The sequence below is a fragment of the Furipterus horrens genome, unplaced genomic scaffold, assembly GCF_987537825.1.
Source record: "Furipterus horrens unplaced genomic scaffold, mFurHor1.1.pri manual_scaffold_5, whole genome shotgun sequence".
Lineage (NCBI taxonomy): Eukaryota > Metazoa > Chordata > Mammalia > Chiroptera > Furipteridae > Furipterus > Furipterus horrens.
In genome coordinates this window covers 151,519,414-151,537,928 of record NW_028327175.1, presented here as the reverse complement: position 1 = coordinate 151,537,928, position 18,515 = coordinate 151,519,414, and the positions used below count along the sequence as shown (strand labels likewise).

Here is an 18,515-nt window from a genome sequence, read left to right as displayed (position 1 = left end):
TTAGATGGGAAAACAATTTTCAACCTTTGGAAAAGCAACAAAAGTATTCATTGGTGATGGTTTTAAGGGAGAAAAGAGTAGAAGAAAATTACATGCAAAAGAAAAAAAGAGAAAAAAATTTCTAGGACATGAAAACTCTTATAAATATTAGGCCAAGAACTGTTTCCTTTATTCAACCTGTAAAGGATCATTAGTGGGCATAATGAAAGATTGGAAGGAACTTGGATTAGGTATATTCCACCAGGCACTGACACCTATTTGATCTACCTCAGTCCTGATAATAATTTAATATATGTGTTATCTTTCTTTCTCTCCTTTGTCCCTGATTCTATTTTGTATTATTTCCTGGTAGATAAAGTGTATGGATCTGTGACCATTTGATTGTGGTACAGGAAACCTCTTCTCTCAACCTTGTCATGCTCGGAGGACTGGGAAGTTAGCTGGGACATTGAAGTGCAGTGTCTCTGCTGAACAGCTTTTATTTGGTTAATGATGGGATCAGAATAGATTTGGGGTATTTTGTACTCTTCTTTGGACGTTTTCCAGCCTCTGGCATTATATGAAATGGATTAACAAAAAAGAACACCAGTGTTCCTAATTTTGAAAGATATAAAATCAGTACTAAAACAATGAGTCCACTAGTGGCATTTACCAGTGTACTTTCCCTGGACTTTGACTACCCTAATCATATAATGCATGAGACAGCTAACTAATTTATGATGGATGCATTAGGCAACCAGTGTGTGACCTCTTTGGCTTATGTTTGGACCTTCTCGTTTCTCATTCTGCTCTGTTTCTACTAATTATTAGGAAGTAAGAATCCATCTCTAAACTCAGTGGTTTAATTTATTGTTATCTCCCATGGTTGTGCGAGTTGACTAGGCTCAGCTGGGTTCTTGAGATCTTTCATGAGATTATAGTCAGATAGCAACTGAGGCAAGAGCATCACAGCAGGATGTTCAGTATGCTGTCTTCATTCAGAGGTCTGTCTCCTCAGCCAGGTTGGCTGGAACAGCTGAGAGCTGATTTCTGTGCCACCTTCCTATGACTACTCTGAGCTTCCTCTAAAGCATGATGCTCTGGAGGTAGACAACTTTCTTATATTGGATTGGCTTCCCCAAAAAAAGTGTTCCAAGAGACTTAGGCAGAAACAAATGTTTCTTTTTAACTCAGACTCAGAAGTCATACAAAATTACTTCCCTGCATTTTATTGTCCAAAAGTCAAGCCAATGTACCAATTACTTAACAGAGAACATAAACCCACACAAGTACTTCTTAGTGAAAATTTGTGTTTGTTGGTAATATATGAGGGGGGATGCACCAAAAAACAATCCATTTTTTAAAAATTGTGTATTCTTACATGTTTAAGCTTCAGTCACCTTCAAAATGTTCTCCATTTGATGCAATACACCTATCGAGATTTTTTTCCACTGCTCAAAACAATTTTAGAATTTGTTGATTTTGATGCCTTTTTGTGCTTCTGCCTTTTTTTGTTGTTGTTGTTGTTTCGTCTCTTCCACATGGGCAAAACATTTCCCTTTGAGGACTTTTTTTAATCTGGGGAAACAGAAAATATTTCTCAGGGCAAGATTGGGTGATTGGGGAGGGCGGGGCACAGGGGTCATGCAATTTTGGGTCAAAAACCAATGAACACTCAGCACAGTGTGTGCAGTTATGCTCATAAATCACCCATCATGAAATGGGCCAATGAGTTGAAAGAGTCTTCAAAAAAATTCACTGAAGCCAAACACAGCCTCTCACAACAACGCTAGCTGGTACATTGATACAGATGGGTTCCTAGAACACTCACGTAGTGGGGATGCCTGTACTAAAAGGGGCCCACTCTCCAAAAGGTAATTCTGGTTTTCTGGAGGTGGCCCCTCATACAGGGGTGGACAAAATAGGTTTACGGTTATGAATCCATGAAACAGTTTGTTTTTGTAATAGTATTAATTATTCTATTATTTAGTTGTATTATAACTGTAAGCCTACTTTTGCTTTTGCCCACCCCTGTATACATTTTCACTAAGTATACCGTATCTAATGTTGTTTGAGTGTTGTCCATTAATGAAATACCTTTGGCTTATACTCACTTGTATAAGAAGTATTGGTCAGGAGCTTCCACTAATCAAAATGCTTTTAGATTATAGACTGGATTAGAGGCAGTTATTAAGTCACTCAGTATAGTTCATCTCATGCCTTTCTAATCTTTCATATAGTAGTATGTTGTACTATACAATAATTATAGAATATTGTGTTGAATGAAAGGGGAGTTCACTTTATTATTATTGCTTATTTATTCATTCAGTCAAGAAATGTTTTTTGAACACCTATGATGTGCCAGGCCCTGTGTCATCCATTAGAGAGCAGGGACAATTTGCTGCTGTGGTTGGATTTTGCCCTTACCAGCATGAACAGTAGCAATTTAAATTTTAACTATATAAGTTCATACATTCAGATGCTTGGGCACTAGAGAACACTGTGCTGCAGAATAATAGTAATGATTAGTGCGCATTAAGCCCTTATTTTGTACATTATTCTATTTAATACCCCAAGAGATGACTGGGATAGGGATAGAGGCAGAATTACTAACCCAGTTTTGTAGAGGCTGAAATGGCTGAGTCAAGTGTTCCAAAGGTCACCTAATCAGTAATGATAGAATTTGGATTTTAATCCAGAGCACCTACTATGCAAAACTGCATTAAACTAATACCAGTGCTTTTAATTCTAAATTCCCAGACTTGTAAGAAATATTTTCACTTTTCTGAAGTGGTAAATGCATAATTACGTAATGTCATAAGGCTATTTTAATTAATCTTTGGTCAGATGTATATAGCTCCCACTTCCACCCCAGACTTCTTTTGGTTTCATAGTGACCATTTATGAAGGCTAGAAAGGATGGGTAAAGAGGAATGAAAACTTAATTTTATTGACATGCCCAAAGAGTACTAAGTTACTGTGGAATTTAGTTGGGGAAGAAAAGCAAAACTACCAGCCTCTTTAATAAAAGCAGTCACGAATTAAAAAATATTTATGGGGTATTTACTACATGCTAGGCGTGGCAAAATTTGGTTCCTAATCTAGGGATCGCACCATCCAGTGGGAGAGACTGAGCAGATGTTTCTGTTGGCAATACACTCTGATAAGGCAAGGCCACAGGAGGGACATCTCAGGAGAGTGAGTGAGGTGGGAGGAGTTCTGGAAAGAGTCAAACACTGGAGAAGGTAAAGGTTCCATCAAGAGAATGCACCCTGTGCAGTGGTTCAAAGCCTAAAAGACTTTCAGGAATTCGAATGCCTGAGATAATTCTGTGTGACAGAGGGCAGGATGGGTGTGGAGGACTGGCCAGAGAGGCGGCTGGGAAGTCAAGAGGCATGGCCTGTTCCATTGCAGCCTTGTGAGGACATTTGAGCAACACACTCATCGACTAAGGCTTTGCTAGACTGTTTGGACTTTAAGTGCCGTTGTGGAATACAGACCAACGTTTTAGACATTTTCTTCATTTTTACCATGACTTTCCCTACCGTTCTTTACAGGTTGGAAATTATTCTTTCGCTTGGGAATATTTTTTCAATATGTACCAGGCATTATAAAAGACTTCTATTTCTACATATTTACAATGTTGATTAGAGCCAGGCTGGTCAAATTTAAAACACCAGGTGTCATATTGTCTTAATATTCCATGAGTCATTTATTGTTAAGGTTATTTATGGTTTTATCCAGGAAAACCGAATCCGTTTCCCGCTTCGTCAGTTCTACAGATTCAAATGTCTGTATATTTAGGTAACAACCCAAGACATAGATGCTCTGTTATGAAAAAAGTGCTGCAAACCTCCTACTTCAGCGTGACAGTTTCAAACCCTTTACTTACTTTGTAGCCTAAGTCTCCAGTTGTTCTGAAAAAGCGTAACGAAATTGCCTCAGCAGTGCACCCAGATGGAGGGTGCAAAAGTCCCGCTTCCTTTGCTTCATTTTTTTCCCACACTGCCAACATAAACAGGGTGGAGCAGCTGTGAAGGCAGGAGTCCCAGAGAGAGAGAAACAATGTAACAGCAAAGTGACAGAAACACCTACCCACTGCGGTGAAGACCTCTCCAGCCCGCCCGGCCCCGCCCACCTCCAAGGGAACTCTCAAGAGGGAGAATAAATTAATCCCCTTGAGGGTAATAAGAAGTTGAAAGAACCTGTGCCAAAAATAAAGCGGACCATCCACTTGCTTTTTCCAGATAGTCTCACTTCTGCTCCTTTTCCTCAAACTTTTGCTAAAAAGCAGCGGGGTTGAGTGTGTTCTCATGAGCTTCTTGGAGAGTTATGGAATCACTGCTTCTTCGCTCTGCCCCACAGTTTCACAACTTTAGCTCAAGGGCAGGCCCTCCCTCTGCCTTTTTTTTTTTTTTTTTTTTTTTTTTGGTCCCTCCTTCCACCTGACAGGGACCATAAATAACCGAGGCTCCCGGTGTTCCCAGCTGAGAACAAAGTTGAAAGTTTCCCTGGAGCTCCCTGCCACTGCAGCGCAGGCCACTTCTTGGTTTTCTTGTTTTGCCTCTACCTGGGTTGGCCAGCTCTTCATTCCTGTTGGGAGGCACCTCGTACTGAAATGCAGCACCTCGCTCGCTGATTCTCCCTCGGTTTAGGGTTTAGAGCTGTCTAGATTACCGGCTAGGCACCGAGCAGTGGTATCAGATTACCGAAAGTCTACACTGGAGCTGCCCTCATATTTACATACAAATAACTGAGGGCTTGCATTTATGTCACCATTCGGTCCTGCTAGAGGCTTGCCAGAGGAGTTTTTAATCCAATCAGAAGGAGCTTTAAAAGGATGTCTGCTGAGTGATCAAAAGGATCTTAATCTCAATTAGGAGTAGCCAGGTTTTGTTCTTCTTCTTCTTCCTTTTTTTGGGGGGGGTGGGGGGGGTCTGCAATACTGAAAATCTTTGAACTCTAATGAATAGGAAAAGATGTGTAATTCCTCAATTGCCTACGAGGAGAAGATGCTGAGAGGAACTCTGCGGTGGTGGTGAAGACGGTGGATACAATCCAGGGATTGGTTTGTTCGGGTTGCTTTGGAGGTAGATTCTAAATCACTGGTTAAGGAATTCCTGGAAACAGCAGGAAAACCTCTGATCAGCCCCGCCTGGTGGAAATGGCTTTACGACAGAGTAAGATCTTTCTTTTAAATTGTACTTGGTGTGTGGTGTTTTTGTCTCCTATGTGGCGAGTGTGCAAATTAGCCCAGTTGTAAATAGTTACTTAAAATAATCTCTTGGTACTGGGTCTCAGGAGAAAGTTGATCTGTTTAATTTTTATATTTGCAAAAACAGTAGTTGACAGTGTATTTTTGGACTTGATTGGTAGTTTAAAAATTGAGCTCTTGTGGTTTCCTGAGTTTAAATGAATGGAAATTATAAACGGGACAGAGAGAGGAATTGGAAAATATAGCTGGAGCGGATGAATCACTTACCTTTGAGAAAACATAACATACGCACTTTTGAAATCTCACTCAGCCAGCCAAGTTTGTGTCCAGAAAGAGAATGAGGGTCATAAAAAGAGAGACAGAGTTTGCCTCTTTGCGGAAGGAACTTTTCCACAGCATGTGCTGCATTTTGCAAGGATGGGAACCGTCACCGAGGGCAAAAGGCATCTGGAAAACCTGCCCTGTCACTCTTGGAATGTGGTTTTTCCATGTGAGGTCATGTTATGCATATGTAGCTAGTAAAAGTATTTTATGTGGTTAACTCTTTGTATCGTTGGCTAAAGAGCAATTTATTGTTTATATTCCCTTTTTCAAACTGCTGAAACCTCCATTTGATCTCTATACAAGGAAGAGCTACTTTCCAAGCAGGGTTTAGACACGGGAGGCAACTGGACTGGGCTGTTAATTTGATTGGTTTAGAAACAGTTGAAAATTGATATGATTGAAGGTTCCTCAATTGAGCAGTAGTAGTTCAGGTTAAGTATGATAATTTGCTAGTTTCTTACAGAGGCCCCAAACTGAAATCCTGTGTGTGAGAAGACCATTTAAACAAAAGTCCCTTCCCACATATAATTTCCAGAAAAGTAAAGAAGAGGTGGTTTTCATTTCACATCAACAGCCTTTCAAACAAGATGCCCTCATCACAGGGAGTTGAGGGCAACTAAGTGACATAAAAGATCTTTCCTTTTAGTTTGCCAGGGCTTGAGGGGGAGGAAGGAGATGGGGAAAATGTTTTAAAATTGGTTCTTAACACCAGGAACTCTTTCTGCTACTTAACTTTACTCCTGAAATTGTGAACTAACCTCTGCCTCTACTTTTTCCTGCTACATGGCAGTTACAAATATTATCCAGGGGTCAGGAGAAGATGACTATGTGAGAATGGGTGATTTGCTGATGACCTGAGGATCGGGCTTCTCCACCACAGACTGTTTTCAAAAGGGAAGATTCTGATTTTGGTTTGCTTTGTACCTTCGCAGGTGAAGATGCAATGACAGGGGACACTGACAAATACCTTGGTCCCCAGGACCTTAAGGAACTGGGAGATGATTCTCTGCCTGCCGAAGGCTACATGGGCTTTAGTCTTGGGGCCCGTTCTGCCAGGTATTTCATTGTTACTGTTTTTTCATAGGTAATTTAAAACAACCATGATTTGTCATAAACCAACATCATTTTCATTTTCTCCATTGTCCCCAAATATGCTCTTTGGATGAGGATATGAATTTGATAAAATGTTCTAAACTCCAGTGTACATGCTCTGCTATTTTCTTTCATGATTTTCAGTCCTTAATTGTATGTGAGTGAACATGTTAATTGTTTGTTCTGTTTTTTCCCACCTTGCAGTCATGCTTCAAGCATAGCAGCAAAGAGCTCACAGACAGAACTGGGTGAACCAATCTGGGTTACATGTTTGAAAATTTAATTTTGTTCTATATCGAAAGAAAAATCTTATTTTTCAATAATAAGAAATATTTCTGTTGATTGTTCACAATTCTCTCTCCATTACTGAAAATATAATTCATGATTAAGACTTAAAAGGGCATTTTAGGTTTAAAAATTACATATTATTTATTAGAATTGCCTGCCAAGAGTTTGAGTATCTTTTCTAAAACTCTGCCATTAGTTTGTTTACAAGGGACATGTTAGGAGTGTAACAGTGACTTACTAAGAGTCACGGACAGGAATAGTGGCAAATTCAATCCTTACAACTGAAGCCTAAAACTTTGGTGTGTGGAAAACCTTGGCTCAAACCTGTCTTGACACTGGTTGAAAGAAACAGGACCTTGTCCAAAATTTGGGGACTTATTTTCCCTGGTTGGATTAACAGCTTGTTTGCTGACAGTCAAGTTATTTTAAAGCTAATAATTAAACCACCTAGGCCAAAGCCCTGGGGACATTTTCCTATAGTTTGAGTATCTGTTGTAAAAAGTTTCATTGTCTAATAGTGAATGGCATTTCCCACAAAGTAAACCTGAGATAATACTCAGTGTCCCTGATGTGGCCAGTTTAGATACTGAGTTGATGTTTTTTTTTTGAGTTAGTCTTTCTTTTTTTTTTTTTAACAGAATTTGGAATGCCATATAACTTAGTATGATTTTGCTTTATAAATATATATAGTATATGAAAGTCCTTAAAATCTTCTTGTAACAGGTGTCATTAACATGAAGGGGAAATAACTTTTTATAATGTGTAATATTTCATGTATTCACAGATAGCAGCAAGTTATAACTGAAAATATGCAGAATCGTAAAGGGTCTCAAAGGAAAATTATATTTAGAGATTTAATAGCCTTTGTATTCTGATTCTTTTCCTGAGATAGTTTATAAAAGGTAACATTTTGTGGATCACTCATTTGTATATAGAAAATTGTAGCAGATGACATCCAGTGAGTGATGAATTCAGAATATTCTTATAATTTTTTCCCAAGAAAGTTCTAAGGCTTTCATACTTCTGGTTTTGATTGCACCATTATTATTATTTGTTGCTATTGTATGTAACTCATTTTTTTTACATTGGCAACTCATGTTATGCTCAGAGGCAAATATAAAAATAAATCATAAAGCCAATATGTTTACAGGTACTGTTAGAGTATAATATTCTGAGTGTAACATTTAAAAACTAATACATTAAATGTGTATCTCATTCAACCATAACATTTTTTTTCTTTTTTCCCTGTCTCATTTTCTTTTGCTTTCTTCTCCTGCTTTTTTTTTTTTTTCTTTTTTATAAAAATACTTTAAAATAGTCCCAAGATCAGGTAAGAAATGGCACTTTTCCAGTGTTTCTCTACCCTTCCCTGACTCATTTTCTCATTTTTCTTTTCTTCAGCATTGTGCTGTGCTGTGCTGTGCTGTGCTGTGTTGTTCTGCCATGTTCTTTTTTTTTTTTTTCTGCTCAGCTTTAGCAAATCAGTTTTGTGATTCTGAGGAAATGAGCAAGTAACTAAATGTATGATAAGAAATGTTACTACGCAAAATTGACTGAATACTTAAGGAATTTCTTTCCCTTAACAAAGTTTGTACGGTGCATGAAGTAACAAGAAATTTCACTGGACTTGAAAGTCCTGAAGAGCTGTTTGTTTGCTGGTTGCTGTTTTATTTGAGTTGTGTTAGGCACATTAGTATAATTTTAAGAATTCTTAGGCATGTGGTTTTCTAATATTTCCTGTATTTAACACTTAGGATATACTGATGGCTACAAATAATATAGTTGACCTTAGTTAAAAACAATTTAATGCTTTCCAGACCCCCATGCAAATAATGTCTAATTTTAGTAGCTGAAATTACTTCTATTAAGGATTCCGAGTGGAGCTTGATGGATTTAATTGGCTCCATCTGTTTATTGTAAGTTGGTCTGGAACAGTCATGAGTAAGAACTTTAGACATATTCAACGAAGACATCTTTCGACCTTTCTGTTGATAGCTTCCAATTCAGGCCTCTGTTCTGTAGTTGGCATGCCTAAATAAGTAAAACAAACAAGAGGATGTTTAAAACATATCAACAAATCTTAGACATATTTAAAAACTGAAATTAAAATAAATAGGTAATTACTTTTTAAAAGCGTTCGTCCTTGTCTACATCTACAGTAAAACTGTCCTCACTTACCACCAATATTAATATATACCCTAAGAACCATTACTTAAAGAAATGAATGTCTGATGCTGAGAGTGTGCTTCTCATATCACATCACAAAATAGAACTTTGCTATGAGTACTTAGAAGTTGCACTGTCAGATAGTGTAGTCCCTTGGTGACATGGCTATTTAGATTAAAACTAGTTAAAACTAAATAAAATCAAAAATTCAGTTCTTCAGTCAGTAGCCACACTTCAGGTGCTTGGTGGCCACTTGTGGCCCATGGACACTGTATTGGGCAGTGCCGATTTAGAGCCCATCCGTCATCACAAACCGATCTGTGGAACAGCATTGAGTTAGTGAGTAGGAAGAGAATTCCTGCTTTTAGGAAACTGGTATTGTACGTGAGAGAATGTAAAGGCCCTAGAAACAGGAATAACAGAAAGAAATGTTGACAACTGAAAGCGGGGGAGGGGGACAGGAAGAGTTAAGAGTCAAACGGCATATGGTTGGGCACAGGAGGCCTGACCGTGCAAGTGTTCAAGGTAAGCTCTATGCAGGAATAATGCTTACTCTTTTTTTTTCTTTTTTCTTTTTTTTTATATCCTGTTTCTAATATTTTGACTAGCTTATAATAGGCACTTAGTAAATATTTGCTGAATACACTAAATAATGGCTGTAGAATAATGGTTATTTTGGAGTCTGAGATCCCGCTAAGATTCTGATGAAAGCCAAGGCTCTAATCCTAGAAGAATGTACATACCCATTTATGTAGACACTTAGAATAATACCTGTAATTCAGGGACCTCTGTGTATTGATATAAAAATGCCCACTTTGGGTAATCTTTAGTGTAGTAACTATAGAGCGGGAAAGAAATCATTTTGTGCAAAGCAAGGAGTCATTCCTTATTTACCTCTTCTTTGCTCTTTTCCCTGTCTAGTACACACAAGGCCAAGGCCAGAGTCTGACTGAGTCTACTGGTAAAGATTCAGGCAGCCACATTTGTATTCAGACAGTTTATTAATTACATAGGCAGTGACAGATGCCAAGTACTATGGTCCTTGTCCCTATACAAAAAAACATGGCACCAGAACAAAGGGGCTGTCTGCCATACTAGCTGTGGGATGCCTATGCTGAGGAGCCAATTCTAGACTGTAGCTAAGTGGCTTCATCTTCTGCTGCTCTATTTCAAGGAAGACTGGGGCAGGAAGCCTCAGGAAGCTATGAAAAGCTGATGACAGCGTGTCATGGCAAGTGAGAGAGAGAGGCACGTGGGAGATGGCCTAAAGCAGCTCCTCACGAGCCTCCATCCCCTGCATTCCTGAGGGATCACAAGGTGTTCTGCCAAGGCTCAGACCAGCTTGTGTGTCCTATGTGAATATGTGCAGGGTTACCAGGATCTCTTTCTCTATTGCGTTTTCTGAGATTGAGATATAACCGACAAATAATATTATATCAGTGTCAGGTACAGAACATAATGATCCAATATATGTATATATTGCAAATGATTATCACAATGAATCCCATTAAGATCCATCAGCACACAGTTACAATTATTTTTCTTGTTATGAGAACTTTTAAGACCTACTCCCTTAGCAACTTTCAAATATCTAATGCAGTATTATTAGCTATGGTCACCACGCTGTACATTACATCCCCAGGACTTATTTATTTTATATGGAATTTTGTACCTTTCAGCCACCTTCAACCATTTCAGCCATCCCCCAAACCCCTACTGGTTTTTAGTTTAGAGGTCAGTGTGGTGAGTGAGTGGCACTTCAGGCCATAAGAAAGCTTGCACTCTGGGAAGTTCAGGGGCTGTGTAAAGGATTCGAAAGTGGCTGGAAAGGCAAAGAGTAGAAGGAGCAACTAAGAAAAGAGTAGAGCAAGGAAATAAAACATAACCACACATGGAATTGGAATTGTCAAGGCCAGAAAGCTGACAAAGAAGACCATGTAAAAAGTATTTGCAACACTACCTACTTCCTTCTGGTGCTTTCCACGAGTAGCAACTATAATCCCCTTGATAAGTTAATCCTATATCTAGTTCCCAAAGACATATAAACAGAACCATTTATAGCAGACATAATTTCATTTAATAGTGTGAACTAGGCAGATATGGGCCAGCAAGAGAGGAGACCCTAGCGCAAGGTCTTACCATAGAAAAACCTCTCAGGCTATCAGATTATCTGGCATCATCTGGTTGTTCTCAGTTGTCATGTTGGTTCACCTGTCACAGTGCCACATCCAGAATTTTTATGCATTTCATCTTCTCACAGATTTAACACCAATTGGCCTAATTTTAAACAAAACCTGATCATGAGATCATCCAAGCTTAAGAGATTTCCTCAAATATAAGGGATTTTATTTTTGATGATGTCTTTTCAAGAACAACTTTTGTTGATATTTTTAGCCATCTTGCCTGTTCTTCAAGTTGCATGCATTAATTTTCTTTTATTCATCTCATCATCATCATCCACCACTCTTGAATGGGTAACTGTAACTACAACAGCCTCCGCTCCTTCAGTTCGGATAGGTCCTACACCTTGAACAGAAGCTCCTATGCCCGGGACAGCATGATGATCGAAGAACTCCTCGTGCCATCAAAAGAGCAGGTAGGCATTCTTTTAAAAATATTCCTTGGTTGTTAAACTGTCATTTGTATATTTGAATCAAACTCTTTGTCCCATGACAAAAACTATATTTCTGCATGTTTGATTTTGTATTTATAAATCTTCCTGTACTGTCAATTAAAGAAAAAACCAATTGTGCCATAAATGGAAATATCCCTCTCTTCTTTGGGTGAGTCCCTAAAATCCCACAGAGAGAAACCCAGAAAATCCTAGGAAAGGCATGGATTCCTTTTCTCATTTCTAGGTCAAATCTATTTTAATGTTTTTAAAAGAGAGTTAATAATAATTGGTAGCTAAATTTGCTGACATCCACATGAATGTTTGATTTTGCCAAACAAGCTTTGAATGCATGTTGGAATTTGCTGAAATTGTTTTCACCAAGTAGTTAAAGATTAGATTCCTCATGTTTTGTTGTTTTGTTTTTTTTTAGATTTTATTTATTTTTAAAGAGAGAGTAAGGGAGGAAGAAAGAGGGAGAGAAACATCAATGTGTGGTTGGCTCTTGCACACCTCCAGCTGGGGACCTGGCCTGCAACCCACACATGTGCTCTGACTGGGAATTGAACCTGTGATTCTTTGTTTCACAGCCGGCACTCAATCCACTGAGCCATACCAACCAGGGCTATACCAACCAGGGCTGTTGTGTTTTGATCTTTTAGTTTCACAGCTGCCTGTAAGGGGCTTTCTCCAGCTGTGAAGTATTTTGCTTTCTACCAGAATCTCTGCCAGGTTCATTTGGTGTTTATGTAATCTCTTTTTTTCCATAATTGTAGTTGAATAGATACTGATTTAATACATGAAGTCCCAGCAACATAGACCTGCTACTTATGGGCTCAGGGTGGGTCATTATTCTAGATACACACAGTACCTGGTTTTACATTAGCAGTCATATATTGATGATGAATGAAACTTTTTGGACCATAAAACTAAGTTTAAAAGTGGCTTATAATATTTAAACAATGTAAATGACTGGTGAAATGATGCTGGATTTATTCACTGCACAGTGAAGCTAAATTGGAGCAGCTGAATAAGTGCATCAATTATCACCAAGTTAGAGGATAGGCAGCAGACATCAGATCTTTGGGACTCCCACATGTCTGGACACACTGGTTTCCAGACACACAGATGCACATTGTACTTCACAAGGACCTACAATAAACATTTTAGTACTTTGTACTCTAGAACATTCTTAGCAGGCAGACTTTACAGAGGGAATACAGTGGCTATTCACTGTTCCATCAGACAAAAAACACCATTTGTGGGATGAATGCAAGTGCCATAACATGTCATGGTTTAAGTAAGTGTTAACACTAAAAAATCAGTTGTCTCAAACAGGGAAGCTAAGGTCTCGGATATAAGGTGTTACCCAGGTATTGGTTGAGATCTTCTGAAGGACTCTGCTTGGTTGGCTGTGGTCATTATCCTAGTCAGTAAATTCTGATCTCTTCATGTTCCCAATTGAAATAGATATTAGTGGGTGTATTGATAATACTTACAAATGTAGAAATGCCTGTTATTCTCTTTGCCCCCCCCCCCCAAAAATCCACAAAACTTATAAAACTGCAGGTGAAAAGAGATTCCTTGGGTATCAGTGACAATTTTCTCTGACATAAAACGTGTATAGTTCTGTAATGGAATAGCAAATCCTTGATTGAACCTAGTTATGGTTTATATTTCTGAATATATATTTGCTCTGGGGCAAGGACCTGTGATTGGGACCACCACCACCATCACCCTGACCTCACCATCACTGCCACCACCACGCCCACCGCTGTTACCACCATTATCACTGCCACAGTTACACTACCTCCCAAGTTTTGCACTCCAACCTTAAAATACAATATGAATGTTTGTGATGCTCTAAGTTTACAAATGGATTTCTCACCCCATTCGTTACCTATAAGCTTCTATCTAGACCTGCTTACTGAAGTAGAATGGAAAGGCAGCGTTAACTCAGAATGAAGGATTTGTGAAAAGAAATAAAGGATAAAGAGAAGTGCTAAGGTAAAGCTGATGATCTTTTGTTCCATTTGTTGCTGCTTCAATTACAAAAGCAGCTCTGTGGATGTCACAACACTGTAGACCAGGCAGGGGAAGGAGGGTGCAGGACGTTTTGAAACCTTCACAAAGAAATCTTAAGTTGATAACTACAGAAGCAGCAAGTTGCTTTCTTTGATGAATGCAGAGAATTCCATGGTCTGACAAGCATTCCTTGTGGAAAGAACATGTTTAATGAGCATATAACCTTACTCTTGGCTACACACCTTCATGATAAATTTACCAGAGATATAAAAAAAAAACATTGAGAAGCATACAGGCATTTGAGGGATAGTTGGGGGAATTTGAAAATGTACTGGCTACACTGTTAGGAAATTGTTAATTTTCTTAGCAGTGATAACAGTATTGAAGCTATACAGGGGAATATCTCTGTTCCAGGGGTATGCATGCTGAAGTTTTCAGAAATGAAATAATTACTAAATCAACTGTTTATTTTCAAATGGTTCAGCCAAAAAAAAAAAAAAAAAAGTAGTGTGGGTAGCGGGGAGAAGAAAAAAGTAAATGTGGCAAATGTTAATTGTTGAACCTAGGTGGAGTAAATACGGGCATTCCTTATACTGGTTTTTTAACTTTTTTATTTGTATAAACACCTTCAAAATAAAAACTTGGAGGATTGGAAAATAGTTCCTGAAATAGGAACTATTAACTATATTAACCTATTTAGTCCCTAGTGTCTCATTCATTATAGAAGAGAGAGAAAAGGCTAATTTTTCAAAAGAGAGGCTTTCAGAGTGAAGAGTCCAGTTACACTGTGCAAAACTGAGAAGCATTTACTCTAGAGGTTCATTTACACACTTTATATTAGACTTTAAGTGCAAAATTATTAGTTTATGTCTATCATGCTTCTAAATCTACATTTATACATTTCAAAAATGGAATTTCTCTACAGTATTGATTTTGTTTAAAGCATGCAAGAATTCTTCAATATTCAGAATTCCTAAAGCAAAGTTACATGACTACTGTCAGATTTAAAACTGCCCTGTTTTTGCCCAGTTCAAGTTGTTGTAATAAATTAAGGCGGAAAATGAATAAAAATTCAATTTCCACATGCTGCTTTCTTTCAACATGAGCAGACCTCACCCACACAAAGCCTTGTTGCCTCTTTATAATCCTGCTGCTGATTAATCAGTTTGCACATTAACCACAGTTACGGAACAGTTGAGACCCAGGATAATTTGCACAGGCCTGCCACCCCCACACTCCTAGGAACCTGTGCTGGTTGATGGCAGGGTGGAGGCCAGGGCTGGGAAGGGAGCTGGGAGAAGTAAGCCTGTCCTCATTCCTTTCTGGGCCTTAGTCAGGATTACTCTGTGAACCACTTAATCCTGCCCAACACCTGCCCCAATCAAGAGTGGACTCTGTTTTTTTTCTTTTTTAACTGTAAAGTAGTCTTATCCATAAAGTCCCTGTTCTTTCACCTTACTTTTTTTCCTTTTAATCAAGAGTCACCTGTAGATATGCTTCTGGAAATTACATGTAAATAAACCACATCTTGTATTTGTCAAAAGATATTATTGAAAGCAGTGACTCTCAGGCCTGACCACTCATGAGAATCACCTGGAAAACTTTAAAAAAGACGATTGCTCAGGTCCTGATTCAGTGGACCTGGTGGAGCCCGGGCACCAGATTTTACAATGCCCCCAGAGTCAAAAACCTAGTGGCAGTTCTTAATTGGGAGCAACACTGGCATCCTCTGTGCTATTGGGAAAACAAGATGCCTGGGCATGTGTGTTTCTTTAAAGCTCCACAGGTGATTCTGGAATACACCTCAAGAGAAGAATCTCTGATTTAAAGCACTCTGGCCAGGATCTTCTTGTATATTGGTCAATCAGCATCTAATGTATTTGTTTTATAAGCTCAGATTTGTGCATGCCAGGCTGTCTTAGAGCCACATCAGTATGTGCTTGGAAGCATTCCTTTCCAAATAGGCAGTAATAAAGGAAAGGGATGACTTTTAACAGAAGCCCAGTTGTCTAAGGTGTGTAGAACAGACTGGTTCTTTCCTACCTTTTGCCATTCATACTGAAAGCCTGATCTGGTGTGGCTTATGTTGCTGTGTGTGATCCAGGTCAGCCAGTCCCGACTACCTCTATGCAGTACTAGTCCTTAGCCTTTGGAGTGCCGTGCATAATTGCTAAAATTTGTGTGAGAAATGCCAGGCTATTTTGCTGAGAAATGCAGTTTATGAAAAATGTCTATAAAAACATTTTTCATAATAATACGCTGAAAATTTCACGACATATAGTAAATATACTCTCCTTTTGTAAGCAGTGTTCTTTGATGCAATTTAGCAAAAACTGTATTGCATTATAATTATTTTATTATAACGATTATTTTAGAAAAAATAAATTCTTTCCTTCAATATGGCTTTTGAAGTATAATATATGGCATAATATAAAACCTGTGATTATAATTTTAAAAAACACATAACAACATGGATAACAAGCAAGAAATATGCTAAATATGGCACAACTTAAAAAAAAAAGAAAACTTCATAATGTACAAAAAAAATGAACACAAACAGCATTCACACTAGACATATATCAATAGATATCAACAGTGAAAAAGTTTATAAACAAAATGCTAATGCTATACTGTGAAGCAATGAAAATGTCCATTAGCAAAAGCTTCCTTATCATGCACACTGCATAGAGTTTCGATGATTATTGCAAAGATAAATGAAATTAAAAGGACCGTTTAAAATGTAAGTAAAAATTATAACAGAATTAATATGTCAGTATTTGAACAAGCATAAAAATTCAAAATTTGGATCAACATGAGAAAAAGTTATATCAATATATAACCTGAGGTACCAAAAAAGAGAACAAAACATAAAATACAAATTATTCCATTGTTATTTAATTTATAGCCATCGAAAAAAGTGTCGCTGGGAGCAACGCTGGCACTTTTGGGAAAATTTGTCAGTGTCACTCATAGCGACACTGGCACTCAAAGGGTTAGAAGCCATAAGCGTCAGGAGATAGGGTGGTGATGCTTATAGTGAAGGTGATGAAAACAGCTAATTTCGAGTTCCCACTATGTGCCAGATACTATTCTAAGAGTTCTACCAACATTAACTCGTCTATAGTTCACAAAAATCCTATGAGATAATTTCTTGGCTCTATTAAAAAGATGAAGAAACTCAAGTGCACAGATAGCTTAAGTAACTCACCCCAGGGGACACAGCTGTTAAATGGCATTCACTGGTCATCTGGTGCCAGGACACCTCCCTTTAACACTAGTCCACCATCCCACCACACATCTGCTTTGCTCAGTGTGAGAAGGAAGCCAGCGAAGAGCCCAAGCTTTACTCTCAGTCCTCCAAGATCTCCTACTTGACTAGTATTCTTCCTATGGGTGTGGTACCATCATCTTGATCCATTTTTAGCATGAAAGATTATGTTTAGACATGTGTTCATCATTATGCTTATTTCTAATTCTAATAATAAGTTTTTATTTAATATGCTTTAAAGGGAACTGACAATTTAAATTCAGCAACAAGTTATGAAAATTATGGAGAAAATGATTATGCTTAAAATTATGGCATATAAGACATGATTAAAGGAATGGAAGTATTTGACCTTTGCATGAATATGATGTAGAAGGCATGATAGTGGTTTAAAAATACTTTGCAGGCTAACTAATTAATTACACTTCCTTTGAATGACCCTAGAAGTAGTTTGTAAGACCAAGAAATGTGTTTTGCCAGCAGAAACATTAAATTCAATATGATTTCTGGTAGTTCTGCAAGGATGGGAGAAGAGCAGAAATCACTTAGGAGACATGGGTTGTTTTTGCCTGCATGCACCGATTCTACTTTCTTTAGGTGGCAGTCATAGGACCTGATGCTCAAACCTCTGCCCAACCCATTTCTGAGTCAATGTAGTTTAGAAGGGGTTGAAATCCCTCCCTCTCCTCCAAGGATGTGCCCCAAACCTGGCCTTTCAGTTCATTCCTTTTCCTGGATTACAATAATTATGAAATGTAAAATCATAGCCTTTCCAGTAAGACTTAAATTTGAGACTTTGCTAAGCTATACCAATGAAGCGCATCCAAAGCTCCTGGGGGTGGAGCATGAAGACCAAGATTCCTACATCTTTTGAGCCATGGCTGGATTCAGCCACTCCAGAAGTTAGTACCGCCCTGATGTCCCCACTATATAAAGAAGTAAATTAATCTCAATCCCCTCCCCCCGGTGAGAGGGTATCTTAGTTTAATTTGGATTTCTGTCCTCACTAATACCCTTGCTGTCAGTGGTCATCAAACCTCTAATGAACAACCACGTATTAAGGGCAATGTACAAAGTCTCCTAGCACCTTAAAGTGCCACTCAACATTGAGATTCTATTATTTTATGCTTTCTCTCTAGAAATAAATCTAATTTTAACAAAATAAAAAGAAAATGAGCTATGATTTAAGAGAATAGCTATAAAGTCAGGTGTTTCCAAGCAAAAACTTTTAGAAAGGCATTCTTTGCGAGGTGATCACTAAGAAATGACCACCTTCCACTTCCTTTCCACTCCGTTGATAGAGGGGTAGATGTCAGTGAAAAGAGAGAAAGGGGCAGGTGCACAGCCCTGTCCCTCGGAGTGGATTCAGACCAGATTTGCCCAAGTGTTTATGCTTGAGAGGACAAGTGGCAGGGCTTCAAAGGGCGACCAGTTTAGAAGGTTTAACTAAAGTAGTGTGCACATAGTCGCAAGGGCTATTTGAATAGTAACTGTGGAGATGATTCTGTGGTGAATATCAGAGGCCTTATTATAGCCCCCTGTGCCTGGAG

At 38.4% G+C, this 18,515-nt stretch overlaps 1 protein-coding gene and 1 long non-coding RNA gene across 4 annotated transcripts in view; one reads left to right on the top strand and one right to left on the bottom strand.

Moving 5' to 3' along the window:
* ANK3 (ankyrin 3) overlaps positions 1-18,515 on the top strand; it is a 501,644-nt gene that overhangs the window by 390,077 nt on the left and 93,052 nt on the right. For 2 of the 3 annotated variants that reach the window (XM_090278064.1, XM_090278066.1), the window contains exons 25-26: positions 6,451-6,574; positions 11,558-11,660. In XM_090278064.1, coding sequence (XP_090134190.1) covers positions 6,451-6,574; positions 11,558-11,660 — 227 coding nt within the window. Of the gene's footprint in view, positions 1-4,924; positions 5,160-6,450; positions 6,575-11,557; positions 11,661-18,515 lie in introns of those variants that run through there. The other variant, XM_090278065.1, reaches the window with a different exon arrangement.
* LOC150010115 (uncharacterized) lies at positions 1,494-4,320 on the bottom strand. The gene is made up of 3 exons (XR_016511223.1): positions 4,185-4,320; positions 3,872-4,010; positions 1,494-1,557 (listed from the first exon to the last, which is right to left on the bottom strand). It is a non-coding gene; the product is annotated as an uncharacterized LOC150010115 (long non-coding RNA).